General features: G+C 39.1%; 1 protein-coding gene across 3 annotated transcripts in view; it reads left to right on the forward strand.

Moving 5' to 3' along the window:
• Window positions 1–24619, forward strand: part of LOC121965627 (adhesion G-protein coupled receptor D2) — a 99473-nt gene that overhangs the window by 31698 nt on the left and 43156 nt on the right. For 2 of the 3 annotated variants that reach the window (XM_042515762.1, XM_042515775.1), the window contains 3 exons: window positions 13906–13947; window positions 18617–18672; window positions 22099–22252. In XM_042515762.1, coding sequence (XP_042371696.1) covers window positions 13906–13947; window positions 18617–18672; window positions 22099–22252 — 252 coding nt within the window. Of the gene's footprint in view, window positions 1–13905; window positions 13948–15316; window positions 15478–18616; window positions 18673–22098; window positions 22253–24619 lie in introns of those variants that run through there. The other variant, XM_042515769.1, reaches the window with a different exon arrangement.

Here is a 24619-nt window from a genome sequence, read left to right on the forward strand (position 1 = left end):
AAAAATAATAATTAAAAAGTAGAGAGAAAAATACAGTATGTGTGATTTTTCAAATGTACTGCTAATGCTTTATGCTGTCCACACTTAATTATGCTTTTGGATGTCAAAAAAAATATATAGATAAATAAATGGAGGAGTGTGGGTGCAATTCTGGCTCCTCCCCACCTGGCTGGTGCCCAATGTCGCCTATAGAAAGATCCGCCAGTAGCTATGATAGTACTTTCAGTCCTTTTGAAACAAAGCTGACAAACAAAGTGGGATAATCTTGCTCTGTAAATTACTCATCAAAAAAGTGCATTAGATTTGTATTTCTTTCATGCCCATTTATGTATTAAAAAGTGAAACTATAGAAAGGTTAAGTGGAGCAAGATGTAAAATATTCTTTTTTAAGAGGCTGCCATCAGGAGCGTCGTGCATAAATTAAGCTTAGGTCATCACCTACAGAACAACCACAAAAATAGATCCTGACTGACAGTTTGATTGACAAAAGTGCACAGTGTATCACAATCAAACCCAATCATGATGTGTTCATTTCTAAAACACACACACGTACATATGTCTTTTTAAATTAATATATACATGGAAATGCAAGAAAATTTTTTTTTTACTAGTTACACAAAATATAATTTTGACAGCAACTCCATTTAAACATGACAAGAGCCTGCTGATTTGTGGTGCTTGCACTAGACTACAATTACCTGTAACATGGGCAGATCATTAAGAGACCTTTTAGCACAATGTAAATCCCATGCAGGGATGATTTACTGGCAGTGTGTGGAGGTGTCTGGGGAGCAGATAGCCTATATGTGTAGTCTACTACTGTTATCAGCATTGTGTGAAAGTAAACAAAACAGTGGCGATGGGAGCTAGGGAACAACAGCTCTGGCAGCAGGACGCTGATTGGGATGTTGATCGTCCCCACTGGCCTCTTGCCCTTCCTGCTGTGGCCCCTGGCTTGTCCCCGACAGATACCCTGGGTCATTTCCCATGCACGTCAACACACACAGATATACACTCTTCCCGGTGAGTGTTTACAGCCACATGTTGATTCCTATTAATCTGCTTCTCGTCGGACAGGGTGGAGGGAGGGTCCTGGTGGGTTTGTGTTGGCCTGGGAGGCAGCTGAAGGTGGGTAAAACATTTGCACACACACAACCTGAAAGCCCCATCTGACAGATTGCACCAGGCCTGGACTTCTTTTTACACTGAGCAGATGTGGTCTCCCACTTGTTTTCCTTAGTAATTATCCCTCATTAAGTGAAAGCATGTGCCAATCAAACAGCTTGGAGAGTGAGAGCAGGGCCTGGGCCAGGGCATAGAGAGAGGGAGGGAGGTAAGGAGACCTATAGACCCACCTCTGCAGTTTTTTAAAGCGCAGCGTCATTTCAGAGTCATTACTAGATTAAAGGCAAGCCTTGCCGTGGTGCGAGAGAGCCTCAGCAGCCTCAGCACCGGCATTATTATAGCTCATTTGACTTTCTAGTGGTTACAAATTTGATGATTATCACATTTAACACTTGCCATGTTCAATTATAGCTTAACGCCATGTAGACTTTTCAATCTTAAAATGGGTTTTTCTGTTATTAGCAGCATTACCATCAAGGCATTTATTTTTGCAGGGGCATTGTGAGATACTAGTTTATAAATAGTGAAGGACATTTTCAGATATAATTTGATCATATGGACAGTAGTGAACTTAATTATCAATGAATAAAACATTTAGAAGTATTTAACTCTTAATTGAAGGTATTTGTTTAACATAGAATCAAGACTTTCTCTTAGATAAAATGTTAATTTGCTGCCTGTTGTAGTGAAAAACAACATTCAAGTCTTCAACTCCACACAGCCTTCAGCCTTTCAGTTTTGGTGTGCTGGTTTTAGCACTTGGTTACTTAAAATGGGCAACCGCATGTAGCCTCCAAGCTCACTGTTCAAACAATTGTACATCAGTGATGAAGAGTAACATGGGTAGAGAAGTCAAATATCATACAGGCCAATGAGGCATGGGTATATATATATATTTTTAATAAAATATAATAAAACAGGGCAAACGTCCTGCCATGACATATAAATATATTTTTAAGTATTATTTAAATATTTTTTGCCAAAGTTTTGTTAGCACCGCTTGGTCTAATGATTACTTCATACTTAAAATTAGTACCACTGCATCACTTCAAGGATGGTCGAAGCAGCAGATGGTGGGACGCTGTCCAGAGTGGGATTTTTGTTAATGAGGAATGGAAGTAAAACTTTGTATCTCATATGTTTGAATGAGCTTCTTCATCCTTAAATTCAATGGGAATCAATGATGATGAGATCTCTAGTAGGTGATTTAAAAAAGGTAATGTTAGCCTTCACACTTTACCCTTTTTGTGATGAGGGGAGGCTATGACTGTTCTAGACAGCGTACAGTATATGCGGGAGGATTTGGAGCATTTTTGCATGCTAGTCTGGACAGAGATATTTTACAAAATAAAGGTTGCATGAAGAGAATTAATTTTTAAAATGTAGGAGGAAAATATCTGTTTTCAAAAATATCTGTAGAGCGGGTTAAGCAGTAAAGTGAATTTTTAAAAAAACTAAGTGAGTGAATAAAAAAACATCCACAAAAACAACATCGGACTGTTGCTAAAAGAACCGGATAAAGTGATATATATATAAAATCATGACTCATTTTGTGCCCTCTAATGGTCACACAAAGTTTAAAGCAGCTTTAAGTCCATCACAGCTTCCCTTACAGTCTTTATCTCATATGTAAATGTAACTTTAATTGTGAATGTGACTGTGATCCTGAAAACCTTGTTATGCAAACTGTCAGGTTTTTGTGAAAACCTGACAGTTACTGATTGGAAATTCCCTAATAGAAAATGACAAATGAAATAGATTTTTTTTGTTCTAAACCCATGTGTTCCACAATGCATTCCAGACAGTGACAAAAACACTACTGATCCTCACAACAAAAGAGGGCTGGGAGAAAAGAGACAAGTCTCCTCCAAAAAATAAAAGAGAGAAAAGGCAAAAAACGAAGATATATGAAGTCTTCATGTCGATGAACTACCATTCATTTTCACTTTGAAGTCCTGCGAACCGTAGTGAAGTGTGATTGCATGTGACAGTCGCCGAGTCTGCCGGTTTATCATGATGGATACATCCTGCCACTATGGTGGTGCTGCGGCACACATGTACGCACATGCACACAGTAATGTGCGCACACACATACACAAATGGATACAGATACACACAGAAATGAGTTTGCACATGTGTACATGAACATGGACACAAAACCACGTGTACGACCCAGATTTTACACCTACCTACTTTCAAAGACACGGTTATTTCAAGTTTTAATTTAAATTGCACATTTTTGTAAATTTCAGGACCTAATATTTCTTTCAGTGTATTCTTCTAAGAGTTTTTTTTCAACATATTTAAATTAACTTTAATGTTAGGAACCAATAAAAGGGATTGTTTCGCAACTTTTTTCTCAGTGTTTTCTGCTTGCAGTTATCTGTTATATTTTCTAAAAAAGAAAAACCTTTGTGACAGATAGATGCGCTAAATTACAAAAAACAAAAATAGAAATAGATATTATTTATTTGTTTAAAGTGCATAATTTCTTACTATCCAAATAATGTATCTATATTCATTTACACTAACAAGTACAAGGTCACAAATTCAGCACAACAATGTATCACTAGACACATCGACAATTCACACCACTAAATAAGCGAAATATACTCTCTCCGTCTGTCTCTCGCTCACTCACACCTTCATGGACACACACACACACACTCACCTACACACTTCTTGATCTTGACACATGCCATTAACCTCAGCTCGGCTCACTTCAGCTGGGAAACAGGAGAGCAAACGCATCCCATAATGGTACCTGGAGCAATCTTTTTTTTCTGTTTTGTACCCAAAAGCAACTTGTTCAGACTTTGCATATTGCATCCATTTGTCATTGTTAGTCAAGGGCACGGCAACACCGTCTTGTCAGGGGTGCAATTTTAGGTGTTCTGTTCAAACGTTCCTGTGTATGCATACTTGTGTGTGTACACATGTATCTGTCAGATGATTTTAAATTTGTTTTTCATGCCTACGAATGTATGCATATGAGTAACTGGACACATTGCGCTCTGGTTCAAAAAGAATAGACCAAGGGTAAACATTCCATTGTTCCCTGAGCAAAGCGTATACTCTTTATGCAAAAACATCATTCCACATATTTGTTTCCACAGGTTAGGCTAACTCGCATTAAAAAAAGTAAGCTGAGGCTCTGTTGGCGTACAGATAGCATGGGGGCAAATTGTGTATTGTGTATGTATGTACATGTAATTTTGTGTTTGTGTGTGTGTGTGTGTGTGTGTGTGTGTGGGTGTTTCTGTCATAGCCCATTTTTAAAACTGTTGACTTTTTCACCAGTTGGTATTGAGAGAGTTGCCTTCTTAGGGATAACTTCATTGTACATGGTTGATTGGTTTAATTTGAAAGTAATTCTTTCTTACAATGCGGGATTCTCCTATCAAAAGTAATTCTTCTCAATCATCACCTCTCATCCAATAGACGTTAGTGGCTGTTCATCTGTTTATCTGCAGAGACCCTCCACTCTGCCTGTATTTTTTTTTACCAGCTGTGACAACAGCTGCTATGACTTTTAAGTTTTTGTGTGTGTCATTGCAAAATGTGGTTCTGCATGTAATGTATGTCTCTCTGTCTATAGATTTTGGCATCATGATAGCATCATAACCAAGCAAGATGCAGTTTTGAAACTTAACAGGTGTGCAGTTGAGATCAAAATATAGTCAAAGTTTGAAGATGGGTTGAGTCTGAGCAAAGAGGCTGGAAGAATGGTGCTCACTAGTTTTATTTTCTTCTTATTTTGTTGCATTCAGGATAGTCATATAGTAGGATAGGCACAGTGCTCAGGTGAGATGGGGACTTTATAAATGGTAGCAGCAGTAGTTCGTATACCACACCATAAGTAGCAAGCTTGCAAGAGAAGCTACAAAAAAAATCCAAATGTTGAGAGGCAAAATGGCAAGTAGACAAAGCTTATTCCAAAACGAGTGACTCTGGGGGTTATAGCTTTCACTTTCACTTTGCCGGCAAACAAACTTTACAAACTGACAACAGACATTTCCTGCATAGTATGCCTTTAACGTGGTCTAGTTTAAGACTTATGGATGCTGCAAATGAACAGCATGTTTTAAATGTGTAGCTTGACTGTGTATCAGACTGCAAGTGTTTGTGGATCAATTTATATTAGTATAATATGAATGAAATCTGTATCATAATATATACATAACTGTGTGTATACATTGAAATCTATGTGTATATGCAGTACATATATTACTGTCAGCAACCCATGCACCTTACATACAGTGCAACAGAGCATGTGTATGTGTATGCACGTGTGTGTCCATGTGTACAGTTCTTAAAAACCGAACCAAATCCCCAGCTGCTGTTTCTCAGGACTTGTTCTCTTCCAACATTTTTCCCTCTCTGTCAGTGGAAAACTATGCAATTAGAAAACACCCTCAGAGATTGACAGTGGGATCACATACAATTTGACAAGGGGGCGCCACAGAAAGGCCTGTTGGATACCTAAGTATTTTTAATTAAACAGCTCTCTGCACTCGCAGCGTGCTTTCCCTCACCAGTTCAAAGACTCCTGCTTTGACCCATGTGTTAAAAGTTTGTATCAGTTTTCCATGGCTTTGTTTTGCTTGGCGCCTAAGACACGCAACCCTAAATTGTCTTGTTTAAACGCTAGTTTGTTTCCAGTTCACTCTCTTTCTCGTGCTCTCTTTCCCCCCCCCCCCCCATTACATTACCACATGTGCGCAGTGTGATCAGGTTCAGGGTGTAGTTACCCACTCCCAACAGGCCCGGTTTGTGTAAACGCCTCGGACTTGAGTTAATTTACAAGGAAAAAAAGAAAAAAAAATCATGTGTATTAGCAAATGGAAAGATCTGCTACAAAAGTCAACCTCTCACTCCCCCGTCATTCTGGTTTATTTAAACGTTAAAACAAGTAAAATGGAGTGCTCATCTGTTACTTGGGCGCTTCATCAATAACATTTGTCCGTCTGATGTAAAATCGATATGACATACACTGACACAATGCCAGAGCAATGGCAAATATGCCGTCATTTGTCATCGACTGGCAATAAAGATATGTCAGAATTGATTTTAGCCCATTTTTCCCTCCCTCTCTTTCTCTCTCTCTCTCTCTCTCTCTCTCTCTCTCTCTCTCTCTCTTTCTGTCCCTCCCTCCCCCTCTCTTTTCCTTGCTCTTTTGCAGTAGCAGTAATAGAAAAAAATAAATGAATGTTATTATGACTGAGGCATGGTCAGCCTTGCCAAACTCAATTAATATTGGAGCAAGGGGTTTTAATGATTTGAGGGCCTGCGTGTTATGTTTTCATTGAAATGCCCTGCTGGAGATGTTAAAAAAAGAAGAGGGCTGGATGGATGGAAGGTTGGGTGAATTCTCCAGGGGAAAGGTTTTGTTTTGGCCTCCGCTCAATATAGATGTTTTTTAACAGACTTACAAACTCTTCCCTGATTTTTTTTCTCTTTTTTTCCCCCTCTATAATCCATTCTGGGTTAGCTGCCAGAGTGTTTTCTGCTCCATTATGAAGAAAAAAATCTAACCTCGGATTGATAGAGTTTATGGATCTTAAACCATGTTCAAACTGAAGGGAAATGCCCGGTGTGTGTGTGTGTTTCTGTGTCATGTTTATGTGGGTGATGTTTTTTTCCCCCTCTTTTTGGGATTGTTATATTTTAATTAAGGATTTCCATGTCATTTATTTTTTATTGTATTGTGCTATTCTTATCTGTTAAATACTGCACTGGTGGCCAGTTTCATGCAAACTGACATGGCTAATGGAAATTCTCTTTGGAGGTGATTGTATTTGCCATTTCTTTAAAATACAATACATTATTATTTTTTTAACATATATTTATAAAAACAAAAACTGGTGAAAATTTGACACGAGTGATACAAAAATCACAATGAAAGCCAAATTAACACATTTCCAATTGCAATGCAAATAATGAAAATAGTACCAAGAGTTAGCTTTACCAATCAGTATTTATGGACATTTATGGTGAGGCTTTTTCCCATGTTCATGCAGTTATTGTACACTTTCATGTGGCCCTACAGTATGTGTGTGTGCGCTTCACTCTTCGTCCGCTGTGTGTATGTTTGTGTGTCAGATTTGCCATCGCGGTTTGTTGCCGCTGGGTTGTGTGTACCCAAGTTGCGCTGGTGGTAGCGAGCAACATCTGTTTCGGGGTTGTTGTTCCTCTTGGCTGCTTTTCAATTGGATTTCCTCAAGCAGGGCCAAAAGCTGTCACCTCTGCCAGGCTCTGTTAGCAATCACCGCCGGCCCCTATATTAAGTAGGTGGTTCAGGGCTAAGCTAATAACTCTCCCTCCTCTCCTGAGCCATCACACACCAGTACTGGTGCTGCTGCCGGCCTCAGTGTGTGCCTATTTGTATGTGTGTGTACTCGGTTTTCCTCTGTAGCTATACACCCTGTAGAGGCAGGCTGGCTTGGGGGTCCCCTCCTCAATGTGACAGCCCAACTGACTGGATATGTGTGTGTGGGAACGAAACAGGGAGAGTCCTAATAGCTCTTCTCAAAGAATGACTGATCCGCTTTCCCTAATAATGTACAAGAGGACGGAAACAGGAAGAAAACTTTGACCCCATCCCCACCCACATACACAGACTATATTCAGTAATGCGTCATTGTGAAGGGAAGCGAATAAAGAGTTTAATGATACTGGATGGACATCATGGCCTGTGCATTGTTTGAAATGCTGTAAAACACCTTCAAAAAACTTCCAGTTCGCCAAGAGTGAATGTATTTGTTTGCAGTTTTACCAGCAATGTAAACTTTCAAATTGTCATAAACCAGAGATTAAGTTGCAATATCACTATAGAAAGTCATCTTTTTGAAGATTTATAAGAGTGGTACTTGCACCATTAATGAACACAGCAACATGTGAACATTTGCAAGGGTTTATTATATATTAATGTATAAATATTTACATTTTATCCATATTATATCAGTAGGAAGACAGCAGCTGAACTTAGTTGTTAGTATGCATGTTCATGTTTGCGTAAACAGCATGGTATCGCTTCAAATTCAGCATTTTTACTTTAGTGTTTATACAGTCACTTGCAACCTCAGTGATGTTGATGTCACCTTGATTTTTAAAATCTGTTGACCAAATAAAAAGTTGCATAAAGTTCTTCTGTGTTTAGTTAAGTTTTTCCTCTGAAAACATCAAACTGTCACAACTCCAGCTTGAGTTGAGCAAAGCTTAGCTGGGTGTTACAAAGCTTTTATAGGGAGGTGTTTACCTCATCAAACTGACAGAGTGGCAGGCTGCCCCTCTACCTGCCTGTCTGTCTGTCTTCGTGTCTTATTGCCAGCTTCTCGGCCAGCTGGAGCATTTACACAGAGCTGGATTTGAACTGAAGACCTGCAAAGTATCAACTCCCTTTTTCACAGCTTTGACAGACACTTTGATTTGACATGCCATGAGCAGTTAAAGTGAAAGTTATGTATACATGTTAATTAAACTGTTTATGCGTGGAGGGGTCAGAGACATTAGCAAGCCCCAGCGCAGAAGTGTGAATTTCTTTTCTTTTTCCCCCATCACAGCGTTTTAACCTCTTCTGTCTCTCATTTCCGTAATGATTACCAGGTGTGAGGGGAGAATTTTTCCTCCCCTTTTTTTGCCAAGTGGGGATGCAGATAGCTCTATTTGTGAAAAGTGTCTCTGTGTGTTTGAATTTAGGCTGGGATATTTGACGTTGGGTTCAACTTGTTCAAATAGCTCTCATTTTTGGCGTTGGGTGACACAGAAGCCTGGAATTCTCTAAAAGGATGTGGAGGTTGCGGTCTTCAGCTACTTAAGAGAAAGCTGTCGACCCAATTGAAAGATGCCATTTGTGAAAAGTATCTCTATTTTGATTTTTGATGTTGGCTTAGACAAGTATAAATCATTTCTGACATTGAGCAGTGGCAGTGCCCATAGTTCTCCTAAAAACTGTGGAACGTGGTTTACAATTACTGTTCAAAGTAACAAAACACAGCTATCTCATTTCTGAGAGGTTTTTGTATGTTTTTTCTTTTTTAAATGTAGATATGGCACACTGAGATAGAGTGAAACTTGCTCGAGCAGCTATAACTATTTACTTTGTGCTACTGAGGAAATTCTTTGAGTAATGTTTTTTAGTCTTAGTGCCTGCCATACAGCAAGTTAATTTTCGCAAAGTGTTGACATGATATGCATGCCTAAATGACTCCCCTCAGAGTCAGTGTAAAGCTTAGGGTTTTGAATTTCTTTGCACATTTACCACAACTCATATAGACGTGTCTTACTGCAAAGCATATTGCACTGCTAACAAAATCACACTGAGAGTGGGTGGATGTGCAGAACTTAAGTCAGTTGTTGTTTTGAGATCTGTATGTGGAAGTAAATGTATTGTTGGAAAAAGCTGGAAAAGAGGGCAACCCGTAGCCATAGAGGCCTCTAATACCTTGTTTCCATAGCTCTATGTAATATGCGAGTCAGCCATTTATTCCTATCAGAACCTTCATGTTCTCTCCTCCATTTTTTTCCTTTATGTTATTTGCCTTGAGTGTGCTGAAAAAATTACTTTGCTGTAGATTTTGGACAGACTGTATGTACAATAAAAGTTATCATGAAAACATATTAGCTAACTGTAATGAATGTGGATTATTAGCTGTGGAAAAATTGTATGTCATGCTGGCTGCATAACAAATAGAATCCATGTAAAGTGGATTATAATGTTACAACTTTTAACCAATTTTTTTTTTTTTTAAAAAAAAGAGTAACTTTACATCACTTTACATCACTACATTAGCTAAGTACAAGATATCATATGCTCCCCATGATCTGTTGTTGTTAATGATTGTAAGTAAAATCTCACAGGCTTGATTCTGGCAGCTAAATGCATCCATCGTCAGCTTTGTATTCTGCAGAAAGTTTCCATCAACTAAACATTTAACATCTACAGGCTTGTTCACTTTGTCTCCTTATACTGCTCAAGGTGCAGCATGGAGAGAAACAATGGCCGACCACGACGTGATCTTTCTGGTTGCCAATTTGGGAAAGAAAGAAAAAAAAAAGATTAAAAAAAAAGAAAAAGATACAAAAGTGTGTTTGCTAAAATAGCTTGGCTGGGTATAGGTTTGCGCTGTTCTGGGTATTCCGTGCATGCCGCGCATTGACAAAATGACGATTCTCTCTGACCAGTTAGGGGAATGCAGTGTTTCCACGTCACCTATAAGTACCTTGTAGTACCCGATTGGCTTTTTTGGAACCCCAGGAGATGGTGGTACCAGGTACTTTTTCCTAATGGAAAACCAAAAAAGGCGAGTAGAGTAGAGCCGGTACCATGTAGTGGAAACACATATTAATTGACTTAATATGTAAAAGGCCTCCAGTCAGTTTTGTTTGTTTTTTCTACTTTCTCATTTAAACAAATGCTATTTTTTTTTGTCTTGCATTGCAGCATCTCTCTGGGGTAAGAATGTTTTTGGTCAAACACAGTGTTTGTTAGCTTTAACTTTTTAAACATACAATTGTTCCCTAATTAGCTGGATGCTAATTAATTTATGCTCCCCTGTTTGATGTACAGTATAGCAATACTTTGAAAGCAACTGCATTCATTCTTTGCATAAATTTGTAGCATTTGCCGCTAAGTTCAAAAGAAACAGGACTGGGTTTAGAAAAGCACACATGCATTTAAATAATGCGCCCCATTTCTCGTCTCTGTTTGTTTTTAGTGGGAATATTAATGAATTAGCATTTTAAACAATCCATCATTATTATTGTGCTGCCACTTATTTTTAACTTAATTATATTTTAATAGATCATTTTTCCTAATGTGCATAGTATGTTCTCCCCACTTTGTTCACTACACAACAAAAGATTAATTACAAATAAGAGGCATGATCAAAAACATGATAATCAAATTGCAACAATAAGTTGGAAATTGCAATTCTAATGCAATACAATAGGGTATGTGTTGCAAATTAACCACCCACTGTCTGTTTTGTATGTTGTGCTTGTGTGCATGCATGTTTATGTGTGTGAAAAGAGTATATGACACATCAGTATTTTCTGATAATTCCATATTACAATACTTTGCTTGTGTTTTTGAAAGAAATGTCAATGAACATTATAGGTCATTATTGGAATTGCATTAAATTAACTTATTCCATTGCTGTCAACCAGTTTATTAAACCAAGTTACTTTTATGTAACACTCCAGGGTTCCCCACATATTTATTAATTTGTGGTGGCCTGCCACAATAAAATCAGCTAGTGCCTCGTATTTATTTTATATTTTTGGAGCTGGACTGTTAATAAGGAGTGCTATTGGAATATACCAGTTGGTTATAAATTGCAACTCTTGGAGAGCAGAGCAGCAGAACACCAGGCCCTGTGAAAGTGAAACTAAACCGTTCATTGTGTTGCTCCTCTCATCTATCAATCTCATCAGCTCTGAACTGATCAACTACCCATCCTACTACCCAAACTTAAACATGCTGCTGAGGAAAAAAAAACAACTCATGATTCATGATTCCACCTGCTTTGCGTTCATGGACCTGCACAAATGCACATTTTTAGAGAGGGCACACAGAATGATGAAAAGGGACACACACAAGATTAAGAAAGGGGAAGTTTGCTCAACCATTGAAAAGTCAGAACTTCATTCTGACTTTTCGTCATGTTTTATAAGTGGTTGTTTGCAGCCCTATAGTCTCTTTAAACTACAGTGCCCTGTAGCTGACCCAACAATAACATCACATTTCAACAGTAGAGAAGAATACGCTAACTGTTGGACAACAAAATGATAGTATGTCAGAAGAAAGATAATATGTGTCCCTGTCCACATACTTGAATAATACCAGAGCTTTGTCATTCACATTAGCTTGAGAAAAAAATAGACTTTATAGACTTTGTAGCCTTTGCGGGCAAAACCATTTGTGGCAATTGTTCTTTTGTAGTACCATTATTATCACTTAAAATTGGAACTATGTGGAATGTCTGTAACTTGCTTAGTATGAATCGGAAGGTGAGTTTTAAAAGGCAGAAATTTCACCTTTAGTTGTATCTGTGCACTTCTTGATATTGATGAACAAAGTGGTCGATCCCCTAATGGTCGTTTTGTGCTGTGGAGCAGCAAAAATCATTTTTTGTCATAAATTAATCACGTTCTGTACGGAATTGGGCTGTATCCAACTTTACATGCAATGCAAAATGAGAGTTGTAGAGATAAAATCGCAGGTCTGAACTTGAGATCCCTTGTTATGCCTGTTGTCTTCAGCATGTCAGAGACCAGCAGAGTTGTCAGTTTAAAGAGGATGGATGTCCTGAGATGTCACCTGACAGCCCGACAGACAGGGCAATTCAGTCCCTGGAGGACAGAAGAGCAGCCAGGAGGTGAATGGGCAGTAGCTCGGGCTAGAGGTCGTCACCGACGCCATCGCCGGCTTGTCATCCTGAATGGGCCCCCAAATCATGTTGTCAATGGTGATGCATCGAGATCTCCCTCTGGCAAAAATTGGATACTCTAAACTCGTGTTGATTAATGTATTGACCACGTTGTGTCTGCCGTCCTCAGGATGTGTCCTTACCTTTGTTTAAAGATGAGACAACACAGACACAGTCTAAGCGGTGAAAGAGGAGAGATGTACTTTTAAAAGTTTGTGTGTGTGTGTGTGTGTGTGTGTGTGTGTGTGTAAGCTAGGCACACTGCAGATGTAATGTTGGCTTGTCAAAGAATCTACTGTATCTATTAGCCTTGAAATTTATAGGATTTTACCTGCCTTTTCATTTTTCTCAGTACATCTTTTGTGGCACAGTTCACTTCTGAGAATGTTGTTCTCACTGTTTCCATTGAGGCAACAGTATTACATTATGGCTCGAAGGCGAATGCACAGCTTGTACATTCAATGGATGCCACAATGGATTGGAATGAAAAATAGCTGTTTTTCTGTGACCAAAAGTGCAGCCTTTATGCATCCAAGGGCATGGCATTCTTGGGCCATGGGTACTAGCCGTGGAGTTTTGTGAACATGAAATATCTTCTTTTATGTGTCATTTTTTTCATTATGCTCCCTCTGTCTCTCTCTTCCTCCGCTTTCCTTCAATGGTTTTCTCTTGATAGTCTCGTCTGGCCTGAGTTGCTCTCTTCATGTGCCTGATTGTGTGTGTGTGTGTGTGTGTGTGTGTGTGTGTGTGTGTGTGTGTGAGAGAGAGAGACAGAGAGAGAGAGAGAGAGAGCTTTTATTATTTGTTGATACCGTCTTTGTCTTCTCAAAATTTATGGCTACTTGTGTGTGTTACATATGTCTGTGAATGCATGAACTTTGCGTGTGTGCCATCTATATACTATATGTGTCTGTGTGTGTGTCTTTGTCTAAGTACACAGACTGAACACAGACACTTAAGAGTTCTGTTTCGATAAAGCTTTGTGAAACCTTGGGTTTGAGCCTTTGATGACTCAGTGGGGGCTGGAAAAAGGAACTCGAGTATTGTTGACGAAACAAACGCAAGCTGAGCCTTACGGAGGTGGCCCAGATTGGACTCTTTCAAGTCCTGTGTCTTCTCTTGCTACTTTTCACCACAGTCTACTTCAGCGCTGTGTTGCCATTTAAGAGTGTGAATCAACCTAAGTCTTACACGTCACTCCACTTATTACTTTTGATCTTTTGTTTTTTACTAGAGGATAAGAGAGAAAACAACTGTAACAACTTTGTCCTCCTCCTCTCTCACTCTTTCTCTCTCTCTCGCTCTCTCTCTCTCTTTCTTTCTCTCGCTCTTTCTTTGTCTGTGTTTGCAGGGCCTGTTCATCTTCCTGATATATGGGGTGTACAACACAGAGGTAAGTCTGCATTGTGTCTCAAGGCTGTCGGAGTGAATGAGAGAAATGACAAGTTTCTGATGGGCTCCTTGCTTAAAAGCTGTGTGGGTGGAGTGTGACAGCGTTTGTGTGTGTGTGTGTGTGTGTGTGTGTGCGAGCGTGCATCTGTGGATGGGAGGAGGGATGGGAAGGAGGGGAGGGGGACATCGTTTCCATGCGAGCGTCCCACTGCCCTTCATGCTTGGACTAACTTATATGCATCCGAGTCCGACCATTAAACACTGACACGCCGCGGTTCTCAGCCACTCATTCCTCACCCACATTGGCTAATATTTCACTGCCTCTTTAAGTTTTTAAACTCACGGCCCTCCATTTAGCATCCTGACAAAGCCGCTGGCCAGGGCTCCGCGGGGCCCCCCAAGCAGTAACCATAGTAGGACAAAAAAAGAAAAACAATATGCAACCAACAATATGCAGTGAAGGAGGACATATTGTATTGAGATGCTGCTTTATTACCATTTAGATACACCGTAGCTGTGTAGGGGTGGAGGGTGGGTGAGTAGCGAGAGACAGAGATACGATTTAATGGATGAGACTCAAGTCATGAAAATCACTCTTGGTCAAATGTGACTCCATATTTACTCTATGTAAATAGGGTTAACTTTAAATGTGCATAGGTTATGTTGCATCCAAGCCTTTTTAAAATACAGCACTTTTCTGAACTATTTCTCATTTTGAGACACTCCCCATTCCAAACTTTAAGGCAAAAGTTGAAATTTAAAAAAAAAAAGAATAGTCTTGTAGCAAAGTGAACATTTCACGCAGAAATTTCACCCAATAATCTCTAAAATGTCTGACAAAAAATGTAACAACAGAGTGGAAGTCTGTTTTCACGTAGGTATTTGTGTAAAAAAACTAAATTGTCATAAGATGCAAAAAGATTTTAAATATCACAGACATTTTTTTTAAGAATTCAATAAGTGTGCCTAAGTTAATCTAACAAGCCGTCTCTTCTGTGGGTGGAAATAACCATTCTTGACGAGTGTTTAGTTCTGATAAACACAAATGTGCCTCATCTTTTATTTTGCCTCTTGTTGCTTTGACTGAATGTACAAGGTCATCATCACTGTATATAAGCAGCCTTTTTGAAGAGCTGGGTAACATAGTTCTGTTATCCAGCTCTTCAGATATAATGGTCAGTATTCATTAGTCCCCCCCATCTCCTGTCTATTTATTATCTCTTTTTGCCTTTATTTTAACTTTATGAAAAACATCACCACCTCATCTCATCTAACCATGAAAGAGGGCATCTCCATTGTAGCATTTGCATTTGCATTCCTTTGTTATTTCCCATTTTCTTCTTTGCTTTCTTCATCCATGTCTTCTCCAGAGCATGAAGAGCTGTCCCTGAGTCATAGGCGAAGCACCAACAATGCAGAGCCAGGGAGGAGTGACCCCTCGCATTGTGAAATAAATCAACACAGCATTCTTGCTTAAGTGGCTTTTTTAGTGCTCGGGAATTCATTTTCTTACACTCACGTTGCCCTTGACCCTGGGAGCAGCTCATGTGCATGTTCCGGTTTTCAAAGCGTCCACACTTCTTTGTTAATGTTTGGAAAAAAAAAAAAAATCAGAAATCTTTCCATTATATTGCTTCATGTGAAATGTTTTATGCTGCTGTGTTGGCCAGGAGTCCCTCATTAAATATATGTTGATCAATAGGAATATTCCTGGCAAAATAAAGGTTAAATAGTATAAATAAATAAATCACATATACACATTTACTTTTCTCTCCTGAACCCTCACCACCTTTCCAGGGGGCTCCTTTAATTCTCCCCTTCAACCTGTTTTTCTTTTGTTTTGTATCTTTAACTTATGACACAAAGCACGACTGGCTTCAGGTTTCAACCTCACTTATACCTGAAATATTTGCCTAATAGAAAGATTATAGAAACACTGAACGGGAATGATCAAAGGTTGTTTTTTTTTTTGTTTCCTCCCTTTAGTCAGAGTGGCAGGGAGAGGCCAATGTGAGACGGGAGGTCCCTGCTCTGTCGGTACTGATTGAGGCTAACCTGCCTTGATAGCTGGGGATACAAACCTGTCCTTAGAGTGCATTAACACACATAAAGTCTATAGAGTGACGAAAAAAAACTTTGCAAAGTTACTGTTAGTTGTTAATCTGGTAGAACAAATCAGTCTTTAACCATCTTAGAGTGGAGAGTGTTTACTTTGATATGCTAAAGAAAGGTGTGAAATTAACTGGTGCCTCAAAGTCAGAAAAAACTCCATTCATGAGGCTGGTTTCCAGGCTAAATAATTACCAACATGGCATGGAAGACAGACTGCGTCTGCTGCTATTACGCTCAAAATGCAGCGTTTTAATTGCTAATTACCTGACAATAGCTTTCCATTATTCATTGCAATTAGCTTTTCCTTGGTGGTCACCTTGTAATCCCATGCTTTGATGACCTTTTATTTCCATCAGCTCCAAGGATGTCGGCAGGTGTTGTCGGGCGCTCTGCTTTCATATGGTAATCGCTTAGCGCCCATTTACATGGGGAACCACGCTTTGCATCATTGCAAAACCTTGAGTGTGCGCAAAACCCCTTAAACACATAACGATCATCTAAAACAATGCCCTTCCCCTCATTGTCAAATGATTAATTAAGTTGTGTCATGTAATTGCCTCAGCACGCCGGCTGCTTTTGATATCAATGAAATCCCCAGGAATTGCTTTCCCCATTAAATTTCGTTAAGACGGTGTCTCTCCAACATCTGCACCGCGTCGAAGGCCTTTTGCGCATCTTGTCAGAAATAATAGGAGGGTTTTGGAAACATGATGCTGGTGCTGTTGATTCTGCCCTGTCACAAGGCTCAGGCTCTCTTCATTATGTGGCCCTTCACCGTTGGTAGTGTATGCAAAACATCCTCTGTATATACATGCTGTCTCTGAGACTGTGTGTGTGTGTGTGTGTGTGTTCAGTGTGGTGTCATAATTTATAACATGCTGCGACTTAATGAAGCCATAAGCCATAATGCATATTCACTAACGTGGTGGGCTGGGCTGGGACGGGCTGTAGTGATGAGTGCCCATCCACAACAAATTTACAGTGTGGCTGACAATGTGCACGGACACGTGCACGTGCACACACACATATAGACCTTATAAGTGCCAGAGGCTTTTTCATAGAGGACTTAACCCCACTTAACTGACTACTAGCAAACTGAGTAATTCCTGTTGTTCTGTATGTTTCTTCATGTGATTTGTTTGAATAAGATTTATTACCCAGTAGTTTTTTTTTAAAAAATCCAGTTTTTATAATGATTATAATGAACAGATTCTTTAATCAAGCAAGCAGATCATTGTAAAAAATAATATTAAGATGTTCCGATATCAAAAAATGATATTATTTTTTCTATCATTTGTTATAAAAATAATTTAAAAGAATCATTTGACATATCAGCAGACCTATTATATTGCACTGCAAATTAAAAAGCTTTATATATATATGTATATATATATATATATATATATATATATATATATATAAGCTTTCTTAAAGAATATATGAGAGCTGTTGCAGATTGAATTCTAAATTTATGATATTACTTTCTCCCAAAATTATGTCTAGTAACGCCTTTTTCACTATCCTAAATTATATGTAATAACCTATGGTTAAATGATCAGGCAAACCATACTACCATAAAGCGCATGTGCTATTAAAGTGATTTTTAAAAATGAATGGAGTTTTATTCAGTGGACAGACAAAATTGCTGGATCGTTGTCTTGTTCGCTGTGATATCAATTACACAATATTTGCCTAAGTATTTGTTAAACTTCGTAATCATTAGTCACTAGTCATAACGAAATGGCTCAGTTACAAAATGCATTTGATTTGAATTTATAGAAAAAAATGATAAATAAAATTCACCATTTAAATATAGTTAAATCCCATTCAAATTATTACAGGTTTCTAAGCAAGGGTCTAGGCTTTAACTTTTGCAGTATTTCAAAATGAGTCATTGTTTATTTCATTTTAATATCTCCAAATGTAAAAAATGTAAAAAAAAATGTAAAAAAAAAAAAAAAAAAAAGGAGTTTAGTAAAGCAGCTAAATTACAAATTAGGGTTGGGTGTTACTTAAATTACAAGTATAAACTAAAATTGTATGTGTATATTCTCTGTGTCTCTAAAATCTATGAAATCCTTGTCTGGTATGTGTTAAATGAATGTGTGCAGTACACTGTTTCATCCGGAGTGTAAAAATGTAATCTGTTCTGCTAGGGCGGTCCCCTTCTCCTCCAATAGCTCCATTTGTTGGTCCCGGCGCTCTATACTGACAGATGATAGCTTGAAGTCGTCTCCTTAGTTTGCCGGCTCTATGTGTCACTTTCAAGTCCCATTAGCCACTGGGACATACTGGAACACCCTCACACACACACACACGCACAAAACACACGCACACATACACACACACTTTCACAACTGCTGTCAGTGCCTCCAAACTATAACACTCCAAATTTGTTATTTCCCTTCCACATTCCCTTCTCCTTTTTACTCTGTAGGTGCTCACAGTTGTTTGCTGTGAAAGATTTTTTGTTTTGATTCATTGTTAGTGTGTTTCATTGAGCGCCGTGTCAGAAACACTTATCTCTTTCTCTCCCACTCTTCCACTCTTTCTTTCAGGTTCGAAGCACGGTCAACAGGATCAAGGAGAGGAGAGAAAAGCGCTTAATTTTTCAGTATGTAATCCTCTATTTTCCTGTTAAGAAGTGTGTGTAAGCATATGTCTTGGTGTGTATGTGTGTGTGTCTCTGATAACACACTGATACAACAGACTAAATTTTCCTTGCCAATAAAAGCCGGTCACAAAGCAACACCGTACATTTGCTAGCCTCTCACTAGTCGACAGTCCGTGTTAGATGCCCTTATACATCAAACATAGAGTCCCCGTAATGGCTCTCCCCCTTCCTCACTCTGCCTTTAGCAGCACCTTCATCCCAGCAATGTCAAGCTCCACGGTGGGTTACAAGTTTCTAATCCAGGACAAGCCGTCCCCTGACATTAAAGTGTCAGCCCAGTATTTATACCCTGTTGGACGCTGCTGTTTGGCTGAGGTGGTGAGTTGCTGTGTGTGCGTGTGCAGGTGTGTGTGTGTGTGTGCATTGGAAGATCATACTGTAGCCTACGCAAAGCACTTTAAAAGTACTTAATAGTCTCCAGTACACACACATAACAAGCACATAACACACACATATACAGACAATTATAGACCCTAGCACCTTGACAAACACCCACTCTCATCATCCTGCACTCCTTTGTCCCCACTATTACACACACACATACACACACACACAAAATGTGTCTTGTCCCTTTTGAGTGATCACATTAACTCTGAGCTCTTTGGCCAGTAACACTTTGTCCTGCCCCTCCCACTGCACCCTGACCCGCACATATGTACCCCCTAATATTCCACACCCTCACACACTTCAGGTCATTGGAGAAGGAATGAAACTATTTCCGACAGCAGATTGATTTTTAAAATATCAGGGTGCCCCTACTTGCTTTTGACCCCCCACCTCAGACTGTAAGGATGGGAAGAAATGAAATAAATAAATAGATAAATTAAAGTGTGTGTGTGTCTGTGTGTTAGGCGAGTCAGTGGAGGGGGTCCCCCTGGGGCCCCTTGCTACCAGGTGCAGTCTGATATATTGGCTGCTCGTGTTATCAGTGAGGCCCCCCCATCTACCGTCATTTTTACTGCTTCCTCTCCCCTCTGGTGGTGGCAATTTTCCAATCTTGCCGGGTTCCGCCACCAGAATGCGTTTTTTAGCCATCACTGCCGCCTGACGGTTTTTAGCTAATGCTATTTTGTGCCATAAATCCTGCTTGAAATACTGTATCTACCTGTCCTTTGGTTAGATAGGAGACATTTGGCTCTAGATGACCGCACATGCCCCTATATATCCCCTTGTTGTAAAACATAGGATTGGGTATCGCGTCTTGCCGGCTGAGGGATAAAGAGGCTTTGGCGGTGTTACTGCATATGGGGTCATTTGAAGACAAATGGCACTTGTCGGAGATAGAGGGGTTTATATGTTGTATTATTTGCAAAGATTGAAGGGTTAACCTAGTGGGATAAGTCCTTGCAACTGCAGTTTAAGGCTTTAAAGTGGTTATTTAAATTAAAACAGATCTTTGAAACTTTAATTTTCCTTTTTATTCATTGATCACCAACATTACAAGTAGTCAATACAAAGCTGAAATAATCTGATCTGTTAGAAAATCCAGCATTTGTAGGATGATCATGTATGATGCAGACTCCATAAGGAAGGTCAAGCACCAGGCTGATACGTGTTTTTGAAACCTGAGCAAATTGTCTTGATTTATTTCCAAAACACGGTAGGAAATTACAAGTGATGAGTTACAAGAAAATTACTTGAAATCTACCAAAAAAGGTTAAAATGTGAAAAAACAAAACAAAACCAAACAAAAAAGACAAATAAATATGTAGATAAAATAGTTAATAATAGTAATGTTAGTTTTCTGTACATTTTGACCTAGTTTTCCTATGATTATCTTCTTTACCTAATGTCTTGCAGTATGTGGGACAACTCTTGCCAAATTGCTCATTGCCTTTTTAGCCATATTTTGAAAGGAATCAAACCAATTTGCTCAAGTTTTTACGTTTAAATGCACGTGAAAGGCGTATTAGATGCAAAACTGATGTTGTTCCAGGTTTCAAAGGGTTAAATCATTAAGTCATTTAATGCTTCTAAACAGTGCACATGCCATCGGATAAAATGTGTTGTGTATAACCCACTACAAAACATGAAAATCATTTAAATATTGTAGCAACAATTTCACTGTATATTACTATTGGTACAGTGACATGACACACCTCTGACCTTAATGACCTCTCGTATAAATTCTACCAAACCTAATCACACACTCTCCCCTCTTAAATTCCACACTTCTGTCAACCTCTTTAGCCCTCTTCCTCATGTTAGCCCTCTACATGGGCGCAGGTCACACACACAGCCTTTTTAGCCTCAGGGGGTGGGGTTTTATACCTGTTATACTGCGCGCACACACACACACACACACACACACACACACACATTGACCAGCGTAGACAGCCTGTTTGATACCAAGTATCTCCTGACCCACCCTGACCTCCCTCTTGTACACACACAGCCAGATTGCTTTGTGAAATAAAGCTGTCAGTTGCAGGACCCAAATAAAAAACAACCCCACCCCTCAATACTCCACGCCCCTGACACCACTGAAATATAGATATAAATTGGAAGCAGATTAGTTTTTTTGATCTTAATTCAAGTTTTGACAACGTATAGGAAGCAAGGAGTTGGTTGGGATCACTCTTGGTGCTAGAAAAAAAAAGAAGTGGAATTGGTACTACAATCCGGTACCACAAAAACAACCCTGGAATATCTGCATGTTGGTGGTGTCGTCCAAAAAAAGACTTTAAATCACTTATTCCGGTTGCTGCGACCCCTGGTTGGAGTGACTTAGAATTAACTGTAGCAGTTCATGAATGTTTCTCCTTCCACTTGCGAGTGTTTGTGTCATATTCATTGAAGATGGACATCAACAACACACAAAAACAGCCAGCAAGTCAAGCCCTGAGTGTTGAAGCATTCCTGCCTGATAGACGTACAGTGTGAAATATAAGAGGGCCTGGAGCCTGTTGAAGCCCCTCCATCTGTTTGAGAGCTGTGCAAACAAATGGGTTTTCTGTGATTGCCGTTTATTTTGGTCTGGCTGGAAGATGCATGTGTGAAACAAGGAGGTCTTGGAGTTTAATTCACAGAGCAGCTGCTCAGGTTTGGTTCTGGAATTGTGGGGAGGACAATACAGTAGTCTACAAGAGCCCAATACATATATTTATGTTCTTTATTCATTTTGACGACTTAATAGGATACCATTTGTAATCAGAGAAAAACCTCTCTTCAGTGCACAATATATCCCCTTATGTTCTTATTCAGTGCACAATGATGACTAAACTGGGATTTTTTTTGGACAAATTGTTCTTAATGGAACCACGATTTGAATTTTTTCAACTAAGGAATGGATGAACTTGATGTCTTTGTTCTAATTAACCCTATAGTGCTTTTCTGCAGCTGACACTGCCTTCTCATTTCTTACAGAACTGCGCCAGTTCCCGTCCATCCAGCTCAGTTACCAGCTCTCGTCCTGTCAGTTTCCCACTTGGAGCTACACCGAGCCAGGAAGAAGAGGTCACCCCTGCATACACTTGCAGCAACACCTCCAGCCCGGGAAAGGAGGAGGACAGGACCAGAGGTGAGTTAAGACCAACAGCAGAACAGGCTATCGGACCTGTGTCGGCAAGATTGTCTTTTTGGGCCTTTGTTGAGTCAATGACATCATCATTAATGTTAGAACTTACATCTCAGGCATGAAATGCTAATCATAGTTCTATGCAACATTAAACAGAACCAGTATTTGCTGAAATCAGATTCACCATCCTGTCTGCATCACTTTTACATACACAAAATACTCAGTTTTTTGCCCTTATTAATATGTAACTAATATTCCTGTTTACATGCAGCCATGCATACTCTGATAACCGTGCCCTACCATGTCGATATCACTTCAAAAAAAAAAAGTGCTACAGCTGGAGCCACTTTTGCCATTTTGCTCGACTTGTTTGACCACATGATAGAAGTGTAATATGGAAAATAAGAGGCACTCAATCTTTTTGTCTTTCATTCCTTCAGCCACCTTCTTGAAAAGAGTCATATTCAGTCTATTATGACATTTGTTCGCACAAATGCTGGGCAGGGTCATTGTTCTTCACATATTAAATTGTAGCATAAAAAGAATATTTAATGGAAACTTTAGATTATGCAAGTAAATTATGTCACACCGAATCCTCTCCTGTTTTGTGTGTGTGTTTTGAGTGTATGCTGTATAAGGCTAATAGTAATAGAGTTGTAGTATCAAAAATGAAAGTAACAGGGCACCGAGTAGCTCACCTGGTAGAGCAGTGTACAAAGGCTATGACCTTGCTGCACTGGCCATGGGTTAGATTCCAACCTGTGGCCCTTTGCTGCATGTGGCCCTTTGCTGCCCCTGTCTCTCCCCCTTTCCCTCGATAAGCTGTCCCGTCAAATAAAGGTAAATCCCAAAAATAATCACAATTTAATTCCATAGTCTCAAGTTTCTGGCTACTCCTTAATTCATATGAGTTATGTGCCAAAAAATGCAGAACCCCAGAAACTTAAATAAAAAAGAAAGAAAAAATGGGTGCCATTTTGGATTGATGTATCCAGCATTTACAATACATCCATGCTTCGGTCCTAACTGTGCTAAATAGAATTTAAAATAGCTGCCACTCGAATAAAGCAATAACTACTTTTAGACTTCTAACTTTCGAATTCAGTTGCAGTTGGGTTTTTGGTGATTTAACTCCATTATGACTATCTCTAAGTCACGTTTCCCACAGTTTTCGTGGTTGATCAGAGGATTTGCACCAGCTTTCTTTGGAACTGAACATAATAGCAAGACACAAGTTTGCTTGCTAATTTGATTACTCTGCTGGCCTTGCTTCTCAAAAAGCACAACCAATCCACCGTCACTTAAAAAGAACAAGGAAGGCCAACCAGCATACGCTATTTTTTTAAATAAGAATCAAAAGATGAAATCTGAATGTATAAGAATAACTGGAATATTTTGTGGGTTGTGTACCTTTTTTTCTTAACGTACGCTCTCTTTTGAAGAGGGGCAGCACCTGTAACCTTGTTTTTTTGAAATTTTCAGTTCAAAAGTGTTAATTTTGCCTTTGAAGGATTTTTCATTTTTACTGTACAGTTTAGTGCCTCCAATGCAGCCGAGCCTTTTCACAGATTAATTCAATGGAATTAACAAGTGTAGACAGTTCTGTGTGTGTGTGTGTGTGTGTGTGTCTGTGTCTGTGTCTGTGTCTGTGTGTGTGCACAGTATGTGGGTGGCAGACTAGGAAGGCTTCACCCCATTTATCCAAACATCTATTGCATGATTCCCACTTGATGACTTGAGTTACAATGGCAACCACCTCTCACATTTTTCGAGGTAATATCTTTTCCTTAAGACCTGTTTTTTGTTTCTTTCTTGTTGTCCAAAAATAAGTTTATTATTCTCCATCAGTTACAGTTTAGCAAGGGCTGGGCAATATGGAGAAGATCAAATATCACAGTATATTTGACCAAATACCTCAATATTCATTTGCGATAATAGTGTAGGATTTACTATTGGTGCTTTCACAAAATATTTACACAGTGAGATTTCTTTTTTTATTTATAATCATCAGTAATGTGAATATAATGACTAAGTGGGTAAAGGCAAATAATAGAATAGGTAGAACAGAGTAGTAAGTTTCAAGGCTATACCACTACTGTAATGCAGCCTTTAAAACCAAGGGGAAAAAACACTCACAATATCAACAATACAATAAGACCAGAATGGCACATTTTTGGTTGAAACTCTTTTGGATCTGTGTTGGTTTCATTTTTGTGAAGGTTTTATTTAGTTTGTGGTTTTGCCAGTTGTATTGGAAATTATAGAGAGGTGTTGTATTTAGTCTACCTTCATTGATGGTCAAAATATTGGAAACACTACAGCCTTTATACTGATCATAAAGTTGAATTTAGTTTCAGCTGTGTACATACC

Source organism: Plectropomus leopardus, chromosome 3 (assembly GCF_008729295.1).
Source record: "Plectropomus leopardus isolate mb chromosome 3, YSFRI_Pleo_2.0, whole genome shotgun sequence".
Lineage (NCBI taxonomy): Eukaryota > Metazoa > Chordata > Actinopteri > Perciformes > Serranidae > Plectropomus > Plectropomus leopardus.